Source organism: Cyprinus carpio, chromosome B14 (assembly GCF_018340385.1).
Source record: "Cyprinus carpio isolate SPL01 chromosome B14, ASM1834038v1, whole genome shotgun sequence".
Classification (NCBI taxonomy): Eukaryota; Metazoa; Chordata; class Actinopteri; order Cypriniformes; family Cyprinidae; genus Cyprinus; species Cyprinus carpio.
Window position 1 is genome coordinate 19,599,120 of NC_056610.1, and position 22,849 is coordinate 19,621,968.

Genomic DNA, 22,849 nt, shown 5'->3' on the forward strand with positions numbered 1-22,849 from the left:
TCGATTGCAACACTGAAATGCGCGTATTAATAAACTTTTTTTTTTTTTGTCAAATAAATAAATCAGTTAGATAGGCTAAATAAGGAAAATGCTTAACATGACATCGACAAATAGCACGCTTCTCACGTATTAGTGACTCAAAATACCTAAAATAAATTAAAATAAGTTCGGTAAAAATAGCATTGTCCTTTTCAAATAAATTAGCTTTACAGCACTGCTGATTTAAATTTAAATACCGAACTCATATGCTTCAAATAAAAAACAGGATATCATCCCAGTAGTTCGCAGTGACATCTGAAAGAAGGTCAAACTCAAGCCTCTTTTCTTTAATTGACCAGTGAATATTATTTTACCAGTGTCAGAACCAGAGGGGACGCAACCATTCAGCGAAATACAATAGGAATAACAGAGCGTGCTGAAATTGCATCTTCATTTGCATATTCGGTTCAAAAATCATGCAAATCCCAATGAGACGGTCTTTATTGTGCCTGCAATTGAAAAATCATTCTGTTAACCATGGTAACTCTGGCCTTATTCGTAGCCAGTGAGTTGAAACAAAAAAGTTATTAATTCATACGGTATGACGTTTAAATGGATTCCGGGGCAATGGTTAATGTTTCGGCGACATAGCCTACTATAGCCTCTATTCGATCTCATAAATGGGAGGTGATGATTACATTAATATGTATTATTATTATTGTTTCGTTTTGGCTATAGTGTTGAACGTGTTATTGTTCTATAGACAAAATATATGTATTATTCCTAACATTATAAACTTTTTCCAAAATGTATTAGGCTATTCACAACTACTATTCTTTCTATGGATTTTATCTTATGTTTTTACTTTTTTAATCAAGTAAAAAATAGTCAAAAATATTTTTGTGTACAACAATGTCTCTTTACATAATATTTATAATTTCAAATAATTATAGTTTTCCCGCATAATTTTGGCTCGTGCTATTGTATCATAAAGTGGGTGTGTCGCGTGCAGATTATTGGAATATCAAGTTCACTTATATAAACTCTGTAGAGCGCGTAGCACCTGATTAGGCTATAGGCTACCCTTATTAGAGTCGAAAAGCAGTGTCTTTTTGTGGCTCTGTGTGCGTTTTGCTATTATTTACTTCCACTTTAATTGTTTAGGTTGAGCTAATTAACAAGTGAATCCGCGGTCTTGGGAAAAAAGCACTTTACACGCTGATAAAGAATAGAAGTCATGTGGTGATTTATTGTTAGGATATTGTCGGTTTCTCAATAGTTCATCACGACAGAACGAGTTGTTAAAACGTTCAGCTAATAAAAATCTCAGCTCAAACACGTGACAAAAGACAGTAACGAACTGATATTTATCAATGGTACGGATAAATAGTTTTATAGGTTTGCATTTACCGTTTATTTTTGAGTGGTAGCCTAATTAACACACAATGACCTCCTTATTGTATTTATCTGCTGCACAGTGACTGTTCGGGTCATTTGAACAGTGCTTATTGCCTACTACACTAATGGACAATTCACTGCTCGGCCATCACACACGTGAGTGATTTTCAGTTTTGAGCTCAATGATGTTGAACACTGGGAGGCTTTCCTGGTGGTCCTCGGCCTTAGCTCTCGTTAATTGGTAAATTTGGAGAACAGAAGCCCTCATTACCGAGCTCCGGGTAACTGGGAGTTTTCCTTTTCCCGCTGTCTCCTACATTTCCATAAGCAGATTACAAGAGGATATGTTCCTGAAACCACTCGGATAAATCACCGGTTTCGTGGAACAAGTCTCTAATTAGAACTGTTGTCATAACGGCTGCTGCATCTCTATTCATAATAATGTAATGATGTTCCAAATTACGATTTTACTTTTTTTTTACGGGGTAAAGATCCACTGTTTTTGTTTTGGAGAATGGCTACTTATTCTCCTTGAAAAGTATAATTTTCTTCAATTTGTCAGTGAAAACTTTATTATTTATAGCCTACAAATCACATAAAGGCATTGTTAGTGTTTTATTTGATGTTACAAATTAACTTGAGTAGGCTAGCTATAGGAAAAAAAATACTGTCAAAATAAAATCGTAGCATACTATAATTCAGTAATTTAACTGGGCAATGATTTATTTATTTTTTTTCTCTATATTATAATGCTTAATTAGTAGCCTACACCAGCCTAACCGTATCACTCTTTCATATTGCCCTATGATGAATAATTAATGCCCTGCTTTACAATTGTAAACCTCGGGCCTGAATAACAACATCGGGTAACAACACTCGTACTTGTTAAGAGTAGTTTGGAAAGTAAATAACGGAGACGTGTTGGTGTACGTGTCCTACAAATCGGTCACACACGGTCAAACTTATCTAAATGTCCGCATGGTGTTAAAAGCCCATCGTGAATATTCAGTAGACTACTGTAATCGTTCAGGCTCAGTGGCGTTGAATGTGTTAAACGACGATGTTCTCGATGGGTGATGTGCTAATACTGACCCACTAGAAGGTGTAGGTTCTCCCCGGGAGACAGAAACACGTCTTACGACTCGAGAGTCATTTGTAAATCACATAATCAATCATAACGAATGATTGCAGTTGACAGTAAATGGTGGTATAAAAATTAAATAATTAACATACACTCCACACTGGCGTGGCAGTTCTAAAAAGTCATTTTTAGAGGAGTTGCTTGTAGCTATTGTCACTCATCAAGAGTTCTTTTTTTTGTTTCAGAACAATATAGTATTGGTCCACAGGGGGGCGTTACTGTATTAAATTTATATTCACAAGGTCGTCGTAGACGCTTGACAAAAATGCGGTGTATTTTTAAAAACAACTATTTTTGTTGTTTTGTTTGTTGTTTGTTGCATAATAGCAAGTTATTATGCTGTTGAATGAAAGTTCTAAAAAAATTATGAGACAAAGAATTTGAATAATTAGCTTATTTAAATAAGAGCTTTAATTCACACAGTAGGAGATTATCTTGAAAATAACAATAATAATAATTAAAATCCTGTATTAATGGTCATGCAAAAAGGTAGCATACCATTTGATGTAGCCAAGCTTTTGCATCAGTGGATGCAAGTTTGCCCTATCTCTTTAAAAAAAAAAAAAAAGCTTTTAATTTAATTATATATTGAGTATTTGTTTAATAAGGCCTAACGATTATTTGTGTGCCGTTGTCGTGCCATTGCAAGAGACAAAGTTTATAGTTGATTCCAATAACTAGGATCTAACCTGTTTCTTGCCTTCATTTTAAGCAACAAATTAAATATGCTTATTTTTTTCCTATTACGTTGAGCAGTTTCTGCATTTTTCAGGGAAAAATTCGAAATCCATAACCTAATCTGTACTGCAAAAGCAGGGTATGGGCGCTTTAGAACAATATTTGCAAAGTGATTACTTTTGTCAAAAGTGCAAAGATGCCCCTGACGTAGCTGTTTTATCCCACTTAAAGTGCATCCCGAAACACAGTGCACAGGCAGCGCGCTGCTTGGATGGCGGATTGTGAGGCGCTCTCTGATTGGTCGGCGCTGAGCTCATTGTTATGCTGTCAATCCAAATCACATGGCCGAGCCTCTATTAACAGCTGAGCTTAGCGCACAACTTTGCAGAGTTCCGTAGCAGAGCAGAGCAGAGCAGAGCAAGACACACGGGACCGGTGTGGAGACTTTTGAAAGAGTTCGGTGCTCCTTACTTGACCAGAGTATTATCTCTCCAAACTTTTGACTGACTACAGGCTACTTTATTGGGTGAGGTTCTTTAAACTTAAGCGTTTTCGTTCGAGTGCGCGACACCACTTCCAAGTCGTTTGAATGTATAACATGATGGAAACCGAGATTAAAAGCCCCCTTCCGCAGTCCAACACGGGCTCGGCGGCGGGCGGCAAAAACAACAGTTCCAACGACCAGGACCGGGTGAAGCGGCCTATGAATGCTTTCATGGTGTGGTCCCGCGGCCAGCGGAGGAAGATGGCACAAGAGAATCCCAAAATGCACAACTCTGAGATCAGCAAGCGCCTCGGTGCTGACTGGAAACTTTTGACTGACGCCGAGAAGAGACCCTTCATTGATGAGGCCAAGCGCTTACGAGCCATGCACATGAAGGAGCACCCGGATTACAAATACCGTCCCCGCAGGAAGACCAAGACCCTCCTGAAGAAAGACAAGTATTCATTGCCCGGGGGACTCTTGGCACCAGGTGCCAACGCTGTCAACAACGCCGTGTCAGTGGGACAGCGCATGGACTACACGCACATGAACGGCTGGACGAACAGCGCGTACTCCCTCATGCAGGACCAGCTGGCCTACCCTCAGCATCCCAGCATGAACAGCCCCCAGATCCAGCAGATGCACCGGTACGAAATGGCGGGGCTTCAGTACCCCATGATGTCCACGGCCCAGACCTACATGAACGCCGCGTCCACGTACAGCAGCATGTCACCAGCATATACGCAGCAAACTTCCAGTGCAATGGGTTTGGGCTCCATGGCTTCAGTGTGCAAGACGGAACCCAGCTCTCCTCCTCCGGCCATAACCTCTCACTCTCAGCGTGCTTGTTTGGGAGACCTGAGGGATATGATAAGCATGTACCTGCCCCCCGGAGGAGACAGCGCCGACCACTCCAGCCTACAGAGCAGTCGGTTACACAGCGTTCACCCGCACTATCAAAGCGCAGGGACTGGCGTGAACGGAACGCTACCCCTAACCCACATTTGAAAGACTCCTAAAAAAGACTTAAGTAGCCTACTTCGGATACTTGAACGTTTTGATTTGCAAAAAAGAATCGAAGTTCAATTTTTGTTTTTAAAAAAAGAAACTATTTTTAATCTCAATGAGTTGTCCGTTTTAAAGCATTTTATGACGACATATCGGGACTTAAGAATAAATTGTATTGCAGAGGAGCTTTTTATCATAAGCTGTAAAGCAATCAACGTCTGTAGAAGAATACAGGACTTCTGACTTATTTGCCGTCAGAGTTTGTCTCAATGAAAAGGGCACGTGGCTTCGTGAAGAAGCTGTATTTCAAAAACAAAAAAGAAAGAGAAATGGAGGGAGAGTAGCCTATGTTCACTCATAAATGTTTACACTTATTTTTTAGAATGTCGGTTTTGTCCAAATCTGTGTAGTCTTTTTGTTGTTCATTTATGAACTAGGTTTTATTGAAACGAAAGACTGTGCTGGTCGCAAGCGCAAAGTTTGTTTTATTTATAGTGAGTTTTCTTTTTAAGCTTGTGAACCATTGTAGGTCTTGTTGAAATGTTCCTCTTTTGTTTTGTGAATGTTTTTTTCTGTGATGTTACGGCAGTATCAGGTTAACCCATTGCGTGGGACGGAGAGTTTTATTTAAACTGACGTTTCTACTCAAGCCCATCCTATTCCTAAATGAATAAATTTGTTTTACAAAAAAAACTTCATGGCTAGATATGATTATTATATATATATATATTTTTAATTCAGTGATTTGTTTGGTTCTTTGAATCGTATGTCTAGCGGAAAACCAGTGACAGAATTACTAAATTTCGCATTAAACCGAATGTGGTAATTTGAGGCGATCGGTTAAATGAAGAGTAAATAGCCTAAGCGAATTCAGACACGCTCGCTACCAAGCAGCTGTCAACACCCTTGGATTGTTATTAAACATAATTAAACAGCAAATATATTTGTGCCTTTCAAATGCCTAAAAATACAATCGGTCTGTAAATGAATCAAATATCATTCTATATATTGGACCACTGAATTAAAACATGGCACCCAAACACAGGATGCCCTTTTCCCTGAAACATCAACTGGTGTATATATTGTATGTTTAGTTCTGATAATAGCCTACAACAAAACATAAAAATTAAACTTGTTTCAAAATTCGCTGTTTTCATAAGATTTACTCGCTGTTGGTGAGACAACTCTCATTTTCAAGAATGTGCAACACAAAAAAATAATAAAACTGAAAATCCTAAATGCATAAATGGAACAAAATATTTTTTAACTCACATGAGCTGTCATGCATATAAACTGTGTAATCCCCCTCATGCATTTTCACTTGTTGAGTCGTCCAGGTACATACAGTTCCTCAAAAGTATTTTGTGGTTAACTATAAATAGCTATCATTAATCCTTTGAGATTGTCAAAACCTGACGATGAAACGGTTGATAAATTCTGACAATTATGTTCATAATTAGTGATTAATGCAAGGATTATTTGGTTGCTATTTCACTTCATGAGCTACTAAGTTGTGGCCGATGTTTTGGGGTCAGACAGAGGTTAAATATTTGCTTTACATTATTCAGTGATTTGAAATATCACACAATATTGTATTTTTGTCTGTGTTTCAAGCGACCATTTTTACCATACCTTTCTTGTTGTAGTTAGCCAAGAAAAGGAGGCACATACAAGGCTGTTATGGACTGCCTCATGTAATTTAGGGTGTCATTTCCACTACTGAGTTCTCAATATATAATATGTATAATAGCCTATATGTTTTGTCTAACATATGTTCGTAAAAAATAAAGAATGTTCAATGTCTTTGCAACGTCTTTGGTTTAAAAAAGAAGAAAAAAAAACCCCACTTCTAATAAAGATACATTTTGGCTGGATATGGTTCTTTGAAAATTAAAATATAGATGTATTTTTTTTGTAGATCAACATATTGATTTCTAAAATTATAGATTCTTATATATATTATAGATACTTTTGTAAATAACTGCTAAAAAGCTCTTAATGCTAGTTACCTAAAGTTTTCTTATAACATCAGGCTGAAAAACCTCTCTCTAATTTAATAATCTTTTACTTCTTTAGAACCTCTACGGATTTTCCAACTGAGAATTTTGAATTGAGCAAGCTTTTTTTTTATTTCATCTCGAATGCCTGATTTAACTTGTTTCTGAAATATCACTTGTTCATCCATGTTCAATAATTATCCGTTCTGCAAAGCACCTCACATTTTCCGAAACCAAATCAACTCACTGATTTGAATCACTTGAAACATCTCAACAGTAAAACTGTCAGGGCTTGTTGCATTATAAATACTATCTGTATTTTAAAAATGATTTTAAACCCTGCTTATCTTAATCTCAACAATTTAGATTTTTTGCTTAAATTCTCAAGCAAGAGATTTTTATTTAAGCAATACTTTTAAGAGCTCAAATTCTTCTGTCACTGGTGATTTTTGCACACGGCAATATGAAACAATCTTTTTGAATGACATTGTCACACTTAGAATTAAATGTTAGAATGTCACAATATTGGTGCACCTGACAGTTTTACAGTATGGGATGAGCTGCACAGCATCCCGGGGCATTTTATTCCCATGAGCCGTTCAGTGCATGCACTGGCTGCTGTCTTTCCCACATTCACTGACAGGTTTGATCCATGCCTCATTTCTGTGCTTGGATTAGCCCTGTGCAAATCTATGGATGCCAATAGATTTAATGGACCTCCCTGAAAGTAGTAGTGTGTTGGAGATGGCCTATCAGGTTATCATGCTTCCTAATTTTAAAAGGAATAAAAAAATTTTATTAAAGCAACTATGACAGATGCAGTGGTGAATGTCTGTTATGAATAGTTTGCTGGGTACCAGATTTGTTTTTACCTTTTGACATTCACAGTGACACTATTGATGTATTCAATTGCCAGTTTAAAAAGAAATGTATTTAAACTCACATGAGTGAAGCTGTACTGATAGCAGAATATATTAGGTCCCTTCCAGCACAGAGTGGGCCCCTCTCTCTCTCTCTATTTCTCACTTGCTCGCTCAGTCATGTGGAGCACTGTGCCCACTCAGCAAGTGCAGGCATATCCCCACTTCGATCTGCTTATGACCTCACTGGAGCTGTTTGTTTAACCCTTTTTGCAAACCAACATAAATGCACACTACCGCAATCAAGCATGGATTTGGAGTTAGATAGCATTAGAGACAGAAAGCTTTCTCACTTGCTTTCTGCTGTGGGTCTTTTCTTATATTTAAATATATATTATTCATTACTGTCTACCGTCCCCTATTTCTGATTGTTATGATTATTCCTGACGTATTTGAATACATGTGCCAATCTAAGAATAAAAACGTGGCACTAGTCTTGCATCAATTTTGTTCACTGAACCTGCTCAGCAACTCTCATTGCGAACTCCTCATTCCAAATCGCTAGATGTTTTTTCAGTACTCCTGTTCACAAACGTACACAGATTACAGTACGTCAGTTGAAAAAATGGGTGTGTTTGAAAAATAAAGTGAACAGGCTCTGTGGTATTTCAATGGTGCCAGACTGGACTTGCTGTGGTGTTGTGTACTAAAAACAGAATATCCTAGTATTGATTAGCAGGCTGGCTCAAGGCATTGCTGTTGGGCCTGTCCACTGGAGTGAGACTCATGTGGGCTGTGGGGACGGATTGAGTCGAGGTGTGGGGGTGAGTTAATCTCCCTGAACTGGGGCAGATGTCGTTGACGAGCCCCTGTTAGATCAGCTCCCGCCGTGGGAAAATGGCATCCAATCCTTACGGGGTCAGGACTTTGAGCTGACCCTCACGGTCTCATCCCACCTCAGAGAGCTGTCCATTCTCCTGCACTTTATCTAAGAGACAGGCTCACCTCTCCTGCCTATGTCCATTGTCTCGTGCTACTATTGTATGTTTGCTACTCTTGTACACGTAAACCTAACCTCTTCCTCTTCTTGCAGCACGTGTCATGATTTTGGTTCCTCTCTGCGTTTTATGTTCATGTTTTAAATATGTGTTGATGCCTTGTTCGCTTTTGTTTCACTTTTCTCTTTATATGCCCCCAACACTCTTTTTGGGTTCCCACAACAACCTTTCATGGAATGGATCTTAAAAGAACACATTTTTTCAACTTTTGTGCAATGGAAAGTTTCCATAGATGTTAAAGGTTCTTTATATGACATCAATGCCAGTCATTTTTTAAGGGAAAAAAACTCAGGCATCAGGCATTTGGAATATGGATGTCATTTCTTATATGTATTTTTCAGATTGTCATACATTTTAGGGATGAGTATTATCAGTATTATTTGAAATTTAAAGATGAACACAAATCTAGTCTAGGTGAATGTGCCAACTTGTTTCTCCTCTCCAATGATTCTGATGTTTGTTGATAATTATAGCCATGGCTGAATCTCCATGGCATTACACAACCACAAAGAATGTAGAGTGGGAGGCTTAAAGGGCGGCTGCCGCTCCAATTCAGGCTTGGCCCTGCAGTCCAGGTGCAAATGACTTGCATTGATGTCAGCATAGAGTAAATAATTCTAATAAATACAATCTTAGCACAAGGGGCCTGACTATTTTATGGAAAGACTTTAGCTAATGAGATATATATAGAGGGTATATATATAGAGCAGTTTAGACATTTAGTAGGTGATAGTGTGTTGTAATTTGATTAGTCAAAATCTATTAAGTAATGTTGCCAATCTGTGGACCACCTGCCTTCATGTTTATGTATGTAAAAATATTTAATATTTTGTAGAGGTTCATTATATAAATTTAGTTTCATTTTGCCCAATATCCAGAAATTCAGTTTCTATGTTCCTTAAATTCCCACAGCTAACCACAAGTTATAATACAACTTTAACCTTTCTCTGGTGCAACCAGTCATGGCCACCCTTTAAGTTAAACGCTGCACGTTTGTAGTATTTGGGATAGAGTTGATTCATTGAATGATTCCCTGGAGCTTCACTTGTCAATCACTGTGAGAAGTGGTGGCCTGAAGGGGAATTAGTCATGATGATATTATAGTGAAACCCCTCGTAGAGCCGTGGAGCCTAAACTGAGAGTGTGGAAATTTCCCTAAATGTGGAACTACCCTGCCCTTAACGTCTACACTGCTCTCTTGGGTGGAGCAGGTGCAGGGAGTTTCTCTGACGCAGGATGGAAACAGGTTTTAGGGTGCCTGTCCAAGATAGAGTTGGGTGGAGTATTAGTGACACTAGGACAGATGGCACTGTTTTGGTGACATATCAACCAAGTGGAAAATGTCAGGTTTTTTATTCAACCTGATTGCAACTATTTTACAAGGTGGCTATTTCATATGAATGTATATGATGTGATTCATATTGAAATGTGTATTTTATAAAAATAAAAATAAAGTAGTGATGAAGGTATTAACCTGTAAGCAGATTGTATACATTCATACAAGTCAGCCACTATTTCACTATTTCAAGTTGCCATGAGAGTGGCATTTCTCCTCGAATTCCTTCAGAGAAATAAAAATGGACAAGAAAGTTGTTGCCATACAGTAAAATTATAGAATTAAAACTAAAATGGATAGCATAGTTTAGATTATTTTGGTCATTCTGGAATTTGCTGAGAAATGTTTGAGTAAATATTGAAGTCTATTTGCAGGTTTAGCTGACTACAGTATGACACATTAAGATTTCTTCTGAAACTCTAAAGGAGACGTGAGATTATTAGGGTCTTTCCCTCAGGAAAAAACAAAACCTGAGAAGCAGAAAACTTTAGATTTGCTATCCATTTATAGAAACACTAACATCCCATCAGGGATTTTTCTTTGTGGAAACTTTTGAAGCAGATCTTTCTAGAGTCCACATATTTTGGTAAATACTAGAAGGAGAAAATGCTGATAAGTGATACACAACCTACAATGTGCAATTACAGTGAAAGCAGTTGGGAAAGTAGAGACAATTCGTGCAGTACAGAGGTTAAGGGGTTGGGGGCAGGGATGTGAAACTGGGGAGATTAGGCCTCTCATCTAGGCCACAGATATTGATTAATGTAGGTTGGGTCATCGAGAAGAAACCGAGATTGACAGCTGAACAAAAGTCTTATGTCTGTGTGATGACTCCTTGTCATGTCTGTGATGTCAGGGGTTTTGAGGATGCTTGGAAAGAACGTACATTAGTCCAACTCGCCAATCCCTCCTCTGTGTTATTGGTGGATGTCTTCACTCAGGTGAACATCTTGTAGTTCTCCACGCGAATGGAAATAAGATCCTACGCAGAAGTGGCTCACTTGTTTATTGATTAGTTGCCATTGTCAGTCAGTCAGTTCTCTGAAAGATGTGCATTTGTGCACCAAAGGCTCATATTAGGGCATGTCTGGAGGGGTGCACAAATGTAACGGTTGCTGTCTTCTATGCTTCTTTTTCAGTTTCAGTGAATCAATAAAAGAATGATAATGACCCTCGATGTTTTGTCGTTTTTTTCATTTCATAACACATAAGGTTAAATGGGTCATTTACTAACTCTCATTTTTGAACTTTTTAAACAGTTTTTGTCTCTACAATGACATTCAAAAATGACATAGAGACATTTTTCAAAATATCTTCTTTTGTGTTCCTCAGAAGAAAGAAAGCCAGAAAGGTTTGGAACAACATGAGGATAAATAATGACAGAATTTTGTGAACTTTTCCTTCAATTTACTCTGGACGTGAAGCACAATAGCATAAGAAATTGCATTTAGACTGTAATACAATAGAATTTAACAAAAGAAAGCTGCTTAGTTGTATTTGTTTTAATATTTTATGTCATAGTCAATCACCCAGCATCTTGTCCTGCTTTAAAGTGCTGTCTTCTTTGGTTCTCCCCTATGTTTAGCCTTTAGAGTCTCAATCACAATTGCATAATATGATATTTTGAAATTTGCATGCATCAACAGCTTTATTATTTTGTCCACTCCAGCCTGTCATTCAGAGCGGCACTTCAGTGTCTATTAGCATGTGAGTGAGCTTGTAGAAAGATCAGTAGCTGGTGCGACTAGCTACTTGCGAGGGTGAGAAGGAACACCAATTAATGAGCGGTAGCTGAAGATAACGTAAAATAAACAAAACCCAGTATAAAAGCCCAGGTTTTTTCCTGCCATTTTAGACGCTTTTCATCTCATTGAGCATTGTGTATGCCGATGTTGACTGCGCCTACAGGCCTCACTTGTCAAAATAGTATTACCGTGGTTTTAAAGCTCATTATAACGCCCTGTTTCGTGGGAAACCAATCTTGGCTTTTAACTGTGGGTTAAGGTGATATCCTTTTCACCATGCGCTCTATAGGTCAAATTAGACGTAAAGCTCTGAAATGCGCACTTTGTCCCACGAGTCGAACCCGAAAAAGTTCATTCGCATCCCTCTCTCCAAACCCCCGGCAAATATCACACCTCGGATGCATAAACATGCCTGAGCTCCACACATCAAGCCACGCAGGGGGCCTGGCCGGCTATAGAGCCGCACTGTGACACCAATCAGGAATGATGGCAGCCCCCTTTGTCATGCTAACAGGAATTGCCTCTTCTCTTATTCAAATGCTCTCCTTCGCTTTCTCCCTCCCTTCATCCCTCTCTCCTTTTCTCCCTCCTCATGGGCCATGTAAATCCATACTTAGAGAGTTTGAAAAAGAGGGAGAGCGAATGGGAGCGGGAGTGAGAACTCCCTGTCCCCAGAACCGTTGATCGGTGGGCCTCTCTCCTGGGGGTCAGCGTGGCTCTCGCAGCGCCGAGCTGTTTCCATGCCCAACTGAGCGCATTTCATATTCAAATGCTCCAATCAGGCCTGTGACCCGCGGGGGGCTTTTTTACAGCCCGGGCCTTGGGTCAATGGGTCAAGATGGTGATTTAATAGCCAGGGCGATGGGAGAGAAAAGGGAAAGGGGTGATTTAGTGACTGAATGAGTCATAAAAAAGCATTTTTCTTAAGTTGTCTTGGCTTTTCTCTCTTCACCTGACTTAGGCACCTGTTTGTGCCGTTAAAATGGTTGAGGACGTGTCAGAAAATCAAAAGTTTAAGGTCCTTCTGTGGTGTGGTGTGTTATGGGGCAATCTTACCTGAGCATCTTGTTATTCATGTCTCAACAGGTGTGTTCGCTGTAAATTACATAGTGTTGGTATGTATGTGTAGGCTTGTTGTCATGTACTAATTATTCTGGAGACTGTCTTTGCATGTGAACGCTGAATTAAATTTGATGTTTAGTTGTCTTTACTTAGTATACGTCTGACATACGGTGGTTTGACCTCTGGCGTATACCTACAGAAGCTAATGACACAGCAGTTTTAACTTTTACAGAGTATTGAAATATGCCAGAATGAATTTCGCTACACACAGAAACATGTTTATACAAATACCTGCAAAGTAAACAAATCAGAATAAAAATGTTGATGATCAAGAAATCAGAAGGTATTTGGTTAGTATTATTTCATGTTTTAATTTACTTTTTTTAACTGTTATTATTGTTTATTTATTAATTCAAACTGTAGGGCTTTTCCATAAAAATTAATTAAAATGTAAAAATTATAAAAATTTCCTTGAAACATGTGTTAGTATTATTATTTTACTATTATATTTTATTTGAGCTATTTTATGTTTTTCTTTCCAAATTAAAATACTGAAAATTGAAGGAATCAGAAACAGAACCAAAATGTTCATAGTCAAGATATCAGAAGGCTGTATTTTTAATTCATAATTTTTTTTTTTTAAATTACATTTTCCCTCAAAAATAAAATATATATATTAAAATGTAATTATTTGTAAACAGTACAAAATCGTTTATAGTCAAGAAATCAGAAGGTTTTTAGTGGGTATTATTTAATTTTAAATGATTATAATTATTTTTAATTAATTCAAGCTATTTAAATTTTCCCCTAAATTAATTAGAATAATTAAAATGTGAATATAATTAAACATTTCTTGAATTACACGCTAGTGTTTTAATTTTTAAATATTTGTATTTTATCTTCAAAATTAAAATAATAATTGTAAAGATATGATAAAAATATTTCCTGAATTATGAGATCATGTAATCCAGTACTACATGTTTAGCAAGTGCCTCTCGGGTTTCCAAAGCCTTCTCTAGACTGTCCTAAATACACTCTAATATGCAAAGTGCTGATGGTGATGAGTGTTTAGACGTTTCTTGATTGGGAATCGTTAGTATTTAGCTTAAGTCCGTTGAAATGTAAAAGAGGCCTGTGTGTGAGAGCTGCGCTGCCTGCAGAAGCTCAGTAGCTTCCACCTCAGTGACTGACAGGTGGGTCAAAGATGGGGATTTAAGGTGGCTCTGGGATTTGTGTGAGGCCCAATAGCCAGCCCCTTCTTTCACCCTGACGCAGTGAAGTTTTCAATGCATGATGATGTGTGTGAGAGGAAGGGAATTAAAGAGAGAGAGAGACTTTGCTTAAAGTTGTGTGTGTGTGTGTGTGTGTGCATGGGTGAGTTTTAGCACAACCTTCAATGAGCACAGCTGTGTCGGTGTCTGGATGTGTTGTTCTTGTGGCCCGTGGAGAGAAAGAACTCCTGCAGGTCTGCCGACTCGCTTTCTCTGGTTTATAGCAACAGGCAGTTGCGTGACCAGGAATATGGCTGATAATAAAAGCATAATTCCTGTTGTCTCATCTCTACAAAACATTGTGCATAATTAACTTTTTATGTCATATTTTATTTTCCCTTGCTTTGTTTTGTCCATGGTTTCTGAGGATGAAGACATGCCTAATTTGTCTACTTTCTGTCAAAATACAGAAATGCAGTTTAATTGGATGGAACCTTGACATCAACAACAATAGATACAGCAAGTGTTTTCTAACCATTTTAAAAGTTGATAAGTCTGTTTGTTTTGCTATCTATGATTATCATTTCCCTTTTTTAAGAACAGAACTGTGACCCATTTTTGAGTCCCCACCCACCAATTGAGAACCACTGCACAACAGGTACAGGTTTGCTGCTGCTCATGTAATATTGCTTTTTTATAATTACTAGAAAGACTTGCTTAATAATCCTTTGCAGCATTGAGGATTTAATGCAGTTTGACAGAGCTCAAGGGATTTGTGCTCTAGACCCTCAAAGGCTTCCCGAGTGTCATAACCCTTTGTGTAGAGCCTTTTAATGGAAAGGACTGCATTGTAAGGCAGGAGAGAGAATCACTGAACACTCAGGGGAGGAGAGCCTGATTTTCTGTGACTCTAAGCTGAAAACAGCCATACAAATGTTCTTTTCTTAATCAAAGAACTGTATTTTACTATTAAGATCATAAATATACTTCTTTCCACCTGAAATGATGACTTTTAGAGCTTTTAAATGATGAATTAGAACTTTTAGTTTGCAAGAATTGTTTTGTAATAGTCAAGTTTTTATTGATAAAGTGAATATATAGACACTAGAATTAGCAAAATCTAAATTGCAAACCATACGTACACAAGATATAAAAAAGAAAGACAGTAACACTTTACAATAAGGTCCTAATATATCACTCAATGTTGAAATGAACATTGATTAAAATTAATAAATGCTTTAGAATTATTTTTCATTGGTGCTAGTTCATGTTAATAACTGATAAATGCTACATGAAACAATGTGAAAATTTAAAATGTATATATATATATATATTATATATATATATATATATATATATATATATATATATATATATATATATATATATATATATATATATATATAAAATTATATTTAAACATACAGTTCCGAATGATATTGAATGGTAGTGTGTGTTTATGGGCTCAGTAAGATTTTTTAAAATGTTTTTCAAAGAAGTCTTATAGACTTACTAAGGCTTCATGTATTTGTTTATAATAGCAGAAATAGTAATATTGAAAAAATATTCAGTCTTCAGTGTCACGTGATCTTTCAGAAATCATTATAATTGATAATATGTTGATAATATGTTGATTTGCTGCTTCAGAAACATGTGTTATTATTTTCAATACTGAAACCTGTTCAAAACATTCAAAAGAACCACATTCCTTTGAAACATTCTGTATTGTCTTTACTGTTTAATTAATTTAATGTGTCCTTTTTGAATTCAAATTGTTTATTGACCCCAAACCTTTGAACGGTAGTGTATTTGTATATTATAAATACATTTAAATACACTGAAAGGTACAGTTGTAGCTATGGGTATTTATGCTCTACCTATATTTAGTAATACTGTTATATTAATACTGTGACCTGAAAAAATATTTTAAGGTCAGACTGCAAACACTTCTCTTCGGAAATGTTCCCATACCACTAGCTCAGTGTAATCCTATGATCTGTCAAATAGAACTTTTTTAGCTCTGTTACATGCTAGACCTCCCACGCAATAATACAGAGTTTTCTCATTGTGTGGTTTTCTCCAGAAAGCCCGTAAAATCTGAGAAAATCGATCCAAACAAGCCTTAATTCTGTCATTAGTTGAGAGAGAGCCGCTCTGTGATTGGCTGCCTGTCTGCTCCATATTCAGAGGTGCTGGATGAGGCAGAAGGCCCGCTGGGAAAATGGTGTTGTAATCAGGAGCCGGCTGTGCTGCCTGATCAGGTATGAAGTCAGCTTCCACCTTCCTCAAATTCCTTCCTCATCTTCCTCCCGTCTCACTCATGTGGAGCCTGTTCTCAGGTACCATTACACTATATGACCGCGAGCTGTTGATAGCTGGAGAAATGAAGCTGTGAGAGAGTGTATGTGTGGGGTTTGGGGGAGTATGAGATGTTAGTGCTAGTAAGTTGGGTGGGGGTACTTTTTTGTTCCCACATTTGATTATTCAGGTTGGTTGAACTAAATTTCTGAACCCATAAAATTCGGATCCCCTTTGGGGGCTATTTACATATATTTCAATCCCCCCTGCTACAGTCTCCCCAGCTTCTGTCTTCTCCCTCTGAATGTGAAAAAAGAGGGCAGAGCAACCAGGCCTGTCTGGTCTTTAAGATGTCACTGTGGTGTGAAATATAGGCGAACAAGCAGGGCTTTGAAACTCAAACTGAACCCACCCTCCAACCCCCCACACAAACACACACACACACACACACACACACACACACACACACACACACACACACACACACACACCACACACACACACACACACACACACACACACACACACACACACACACACACACACATTTACCTTCTGTTTCTCCCTCGTACACATACTTGCTCACAGAGACAACAGACCACCCCTCTCTCTCCATGCCGTCTTAGTTGGTGAGCGCCATGCCCACTGAGACAGATCCATCTCTGGGGAGGTGTGTATGCTCATGTGCGCACATGTGACAGTGTGTTTGTGTGTTCAGTAGGCTGGTGGGGTCCAGGCACCAGACGCAGATGTTTGGGAAGGGACTGGAGGGGATGCACCTGTAGTCACTCCATCATGTGCCAAAGACTCTGGCAACACTTAAAATGTTGGCAAAAAAAAGTATTAGTTAATATTTCTATATATATTATTTTATGTATATTTATTGCTGTCTTTAGCATTTTATTTGAGTTTTAAATGTAATTTTATTAATTTAAATACCTTTAAACCATCTTGAGGCCCCCTTAAACATTTGCTTAAGCCCCTTATATTGGGTCCCGGCTCCCTGGTTATATATAAAGTATGTATACTAAGTATGTACTATTTAGTATAGGGTAGACCCTCATTTTAGTGAGATGTGTTTGTTGTTGTTGGTAATGCCAGTGTTTAAGTCAAAAGATGCTTCTTTTGGACGTTTGGAAACCGTAACTCACCGTTAATTTTACATAACACAAACACGTCTCCATGAATTGATTTGTCAAGGGGGCGTGAAATAGTTTAATTGTTTCAAATGAACATACTCGCGCCCCCGCATTGTGGATTAATTTTCTGACCGAAGTCTCAGAGGGCCAGGTCTTAAAATTCTGCATGGGCCCGGTGCCCGGCGGCCCACTGGAGAGATAAAGAGAACACATATGTAGCCAGGCTCAGTCACGCTCCAGTTGAGCCATCGCAGCACCGAGAGTTACAGCCGGCATGATGGGAACACTTGTTTGTTTAGGGTTGTTTTTCTGCCGAGTGCCATGGTCTGGTTTTGTGCACTCCATCTGTGTATGTGTGTGTGTGTATGTGTGTTTGGTAAGTATCAGGAGGCTGGTGAGGGTGGTAGTTGGGGTGTGGGGGGGGGCTGTAAGGGTGGCATTTAGTCAAACAGTGTTCCTGGCCCCCAGTATCACCCCCACCCTCCCCCAGTCCCCCCAGCTTGGCCGTGTTCGCTCCCCAGTGCGCAGGCAGAATGCAGCGTCAGGAGCCCGAGCACTGAGCTCCCATTGTGTATGCTAAGCAAAGCGGAATGGCCGGGTGACAAAAGAGGGAGGAGTGGGGCTCAGGGCATACAAAGCCTGGGGGAGGGAAGGGATGGTGGGGGGGAGTTCTGCTGCTGAGGGCTAAATAGACCCACTCAGCCCCCTAAACCCCATCCATAACCCCTGTCCCCACCTCCAAAAAACGCACACCCCTCTTTCCCGTCCCAAACCCTCTGGAGAAATGGGTGCCCACTATATGGGCAGAGCTGTAAACTTAAGGAGTCATGTTTGAGATTAATTTTGCACTGTTTTGAACAGTAAAATGGGGTAATGCATGAAGTTTTGAAATGCATGGTTTCAAAAAGTATACAGTTTTAATTAAAAGTATTGTAACTTTATATACATAATACTACTTAATAGTATACAGTGTGACTTTTTATATTTATACATTGTTATTGTGATTTTATTTCTTGCAATTGCAAGTACATAATATTCAAAAGTTTGGGGGCAGTAAGACTTTTTTCTTTTTGTCTCTTTTTTTTAAAGGGGTCATATGATGCGATTTAAATTTTTCCTTTCTCTTTGGAATGTTACAAGCTCTTGGTGCATAAAGAAGATCTGTAAAGTTGCAGAGACTAAAGTCTAAAATCCAAAGAGATATTCTTTATAAAAGCTAAACCTGTCCACTATCTCCTAAATCGCCTCGTTTAAACACGTCCCCACATGTCTACGTCACGGTGTGGGAAGATTTGCATAACACCACCCAAATGTTCGCGCAAAGAAAGGTGTAACTTTTATTTTCGCTGTAGTATTGTTGTTGCCGCCTGCCGCCATGTTGTGGAGATGCTGTGTGTTTCATTGTGAAAGCGAAACTATTTGTTTGGCCTTCCAAAAGAGGACGCTATCCACTTCGTCATGCCTAGAGCTAATCCATGCTGGTCGCTGAGGAAATACATCAACTTCACGCTGTGGATTGCCGGATCGGCTTTCAAGGTGGACAAAGCGGAGTCCAGCCCGGGGTCGTCACATGTGGTTGCCGCAAACCCACCGGCCACTCCTCACTCAAGCCCGCAGTGTGTGATGCATTTTCTGGAGGACTGTTTCCTGAACCAGTAGCCTACAATGGGTCTGTGTTCAAAGGCTGTTCTATAAAGTGGGGCAATTCCAACTTTGCAAAGACAGTCTGGCGCTTCTGACTCACAGCCAGTAAGTACATTTTTTATATTTAAAGGATTTGCCACTGATGATTCAGATGCAAGTTTTGAGCAGTGTAGAGTAGTGCTTGTTGTTTGTCGTTTCTCCGATCACAAATGCAGACATGGTTTTATGTTTACGCAGCACAATACTCAACACGTAAAAACACAGTATAAGTCATTATAATCAGTAATTATGTCCCCACTGGATGCAACTAATGCCTCGTTTATAATGGGTTTTATTGGTTTTGTCTCTGTGTGCTGGGAGACGGCATCACAGTATGTTAAGGGGTGTAACATTTCCCTCACACGCTTGAGGTATTTGGCCAGTCACAAAACACTGGATAGCTGGCCAATCAGCATACACCTTGCTTTTCAGAATGATGAGCTTTGTAAAAATCGACACGTTTCAGAAAGGCGGGGCATAAAGGAGTAACAATAATATACAGTATGTGGAAAATAATGTGTTTTTTTAACCTTAAACCGCATAAACACATTACTTTGCAATCACAGGACTAAATCACATTTTAAAATATTTTACAATAGAAATCAGCTATTTCAAATTGTAATAATATTTCACAATATTGCTATTTTTACTGAGCAAAACACCAAATAGTTGGAATGTTGTTCTATCAATAAAACAAAAACAAAAAACAGCTCCAACCTTAATATTTAACAGCAGCTTAATTTCTCATAATTGTGATTTTATATCTCATAATTATGACTATTTTGCATGTTTACATATTATAAATGTTGGCATTACTCCAGTATATGGTTTTCGGTTTTATATTGTCAGGCAGTGTGTGTCTAATTTTATATAAAATTTCCATCAGGGCCTGTAACAAATGCAGTTTTACTTTCCCATATATGGTTAAATAGCGAATAAAAGCTGATTTGACTTGATATTGCTTGTCTTGCAGTCTGGGACCCCCAAATGTACCTAAGCCAATATACCAGTTGGGTTGTCCATTGGCCGTCTCTGGGTGCCTTTCTCGATGATGTTCAAGTTAACATCCGAATGGCCTGCAGTCATGAAGAGCTCTGATTCTGGAGGTTCACAAAGCCAGGGGCAGGTCTTTGATGAACCCTCTTCCTCATTCTGCCCTCTCAGATGCAAGGTAACCTCAGCACATCAAAGAGAGGCTCCATACAGATTCCACTTGATGCTTTTACCTACCCAAACGCACACTCGCACCACCCACCTCCCCTTATGCACACATACAGCGGTCAGTGCATACACTTTACATTTGAAGAAAAAAAAAATGTAAATTGATTCACCCATCCCATCTGTTTGGCTATGTACTGGTCTCCTTGCCCTCTGTTTGTCCCGGTACTGTAGGAAGTAGCTCGCTGGGTGACTTTTGTGATGTGAAATGAAAGGGAAGGTTTGCATTTGCAGCAGTAAGACCCTCGGGGCAACAATTCAGGTGCCCAAGACGATATACGACAGAAAGATGCCACCACCCAAAGGTGTGTATGTGCGCTGGGCCAGAGGTGAGCATGAATGTGTCTCGTCAGCCTAGCGTTCTCCCGGCAGGCCTGACCCGTGGAGTCATTATCCCTCCAGGTAAATCACCTCGCAATCAGTGTGTCTGAAGCCCCCTGCTCTCCAGATGATTCCCCTGCTGATTGGCCTAACTGGACTCCTGTCTGAGAACGATTACCCTGCATTGTTTTCTTTATGGCACATAGATTGAGCTGTTGTTAGCATTCACTTGCAGGGAGGAGGCAGCATGTGTGAGGCCGGGATGTGAGGATGTGCTCTGAGGTCGCTCTCTCTGCGCTTGATAAGAGTAACAGGAAAAGCACAGGCGAGCTTTTATTCTAATGATTTTGAATGAGTCCTTGAAATGGCAAACTATGATTTCTTGAACAGGAAATTGCAGCCAAGTTGGTCGAGCTTATGGCCAGATTCATCAACGGTGCAACTGGAGAATGAAATGAACAAGAAATAGTTGGAATGTTGTTAGTGAGATTATGTGGCGTTGACATTAGAAAAGGGCACTACTTAGCAAATTAGCTTTTAAAAGCCTGAGTTCCAGTAGTGGTCAAGCCTTTTTGTATTGCTGTTTACCACTTTAGACCTAAACACAAGATACATTTTCAATGCCACTCATGAGCACAATTCTCCATGTTGGGTTTCACTTCTCTGGTGGTAAATTGGATGAATTTTGATTTCTGTGATTCACTGTAGGTGAATGAGCATTTATATGTATATGGAATATAAATGTATAGTCTCATATGGCACTAAAGGATTCCAGTATTACAAATTAAATTTGAACTTAGAATAAACAAAACATTAAAAAAAAGAAGAAATAATAATATTACATAATAAATATAAAATAAAATATTCTGCTCTATTTGTAGATAAGTAATTAAATAAGTAACTTTTTAACATGTTTTGTTACTCTTTGTACAGATGGTAACAGTCAGATGTTCTTGTTTCTACTAAAGCTCAAGATGCTGGGGAACACGCTGTGGAACATTTTATATTTAATGTGTGCACAAAAAATGAAGACATTTTGCAATTCATATTAATTTTGACCCAAATTTAAAAGTATTTTCACTACTGATCTCAGACATATGACACTTATAGTACATTAACATTTACATTTATTTGGTTAACAGATGCTTTTATCCAAAACAACTTACAATTTGGGGAATACATCATCTCAAAGAGGCAAACAGACACAGGAAGTGCTCGTAATACCAAGTTTCAGGCAATGTAAGTTTTTTTTTGCTGTTGTTAATGATGAAGTCAGATGGTGACGAAAGAGATGAGTAGTTAAATACATGTACATTTCAAAACAGCCTCCTGTAACTTAGTTTCATATTCACTCAACACTTAAAACCGAGACTTGTGATTCTGCTGAAATGTAATTATCTGCATATTTCTTGCAAGTATATACGCCACAGGACAGGGTGTTTCCACAAAAGGAGTAAACGGCGAAGAACTGCTTCAAAGAAAGAGGGTCTATACATTATTATAAGGATTATGTATACATTATGAATGTTTGTAGCTCTTCCATCTTTCATCTTTCATATGCTCATAAAAGTGGGTGGAGAGGTTTCGGTGTGTGCGTGTTTGTGTGTGTGTTTGTATGTTTGGGGAGGGGGGCCGGGGACATTAGGTTGGCTGTGTGAGGGAGTGTGTGTTTAAGGGTGGGTGGTGGGGGGGTCAGAAACCTGAGGCCACTGTGAAGCTGTGGAGACAAAAGGAGATCCACGTGAGACTCAGGCACATGCAGGCTTGGCTTACCTGCTCACCTGCTCTACCTCCTCCATGAACTTTTGGCCCTGAGAGCACAACCTGCAGCCTCTTGCCACTGTAGGCCACACCCTGTCTCCCTCACTTCCTCTCGCCCCCTCCGTTTCTCCTCTCCCGTCTCTTTCTTCTGACCCCTCTATTCTCCTTCTCCATTCACCCTTCATTTCTCAGCCACTTCTCTTTCCCTCGGCTTCTCTCTCACCGTCCTCTCTGTTGCGTGTTTCTTTTATGGTCCGTCCCTCTGTCCACTTCCCTCACTATTCTTCCTCCTCACAGTCAGTGAACCTCACACTCTCTCTCTTTCGTAATACTTAGTTCCCCAGCGTACTGTTGTCTTTATCTGTTGCATTCGTTCTCACTGGACAAACCTGACTTTCAGGTCTCGTTCATGGGCAATATCAACTGTAAATGCACTAGTGAGAGAGAGAGATGAAGAGATCGTGCTGGGTTT

General features: G+C 39.0%; 1 protein-coding gene and 1 long non-coding RNA gene across 2 annotated transcripts in view; both read left to right on the top strand.

The window, feature by feature from the left end:
- LOC122139645 overlaps nt 1-22,849 on the top strand; it is a 50,882-nt gene that overhangs the window by 3,877 nt on the left and 24,156 nt on the right. The gene's annotated exons all lie outside the window — the stretch shown is intronic.
- On the top strand, nt 3,566-6,491 carry LOC109101491 (transcription factor Sox-3). The gene has a single exon (XM_019114853.2). It carries the CDS (start codon nt 3,786-3,788, stop codon nt 4,686-4,688), a length of 903 nt encoding a protein of 300 aa, XP_018970398.2. The 5' UTR covers nt 3,566-3,785; the 3' UTR covers nt 4,689-6,491.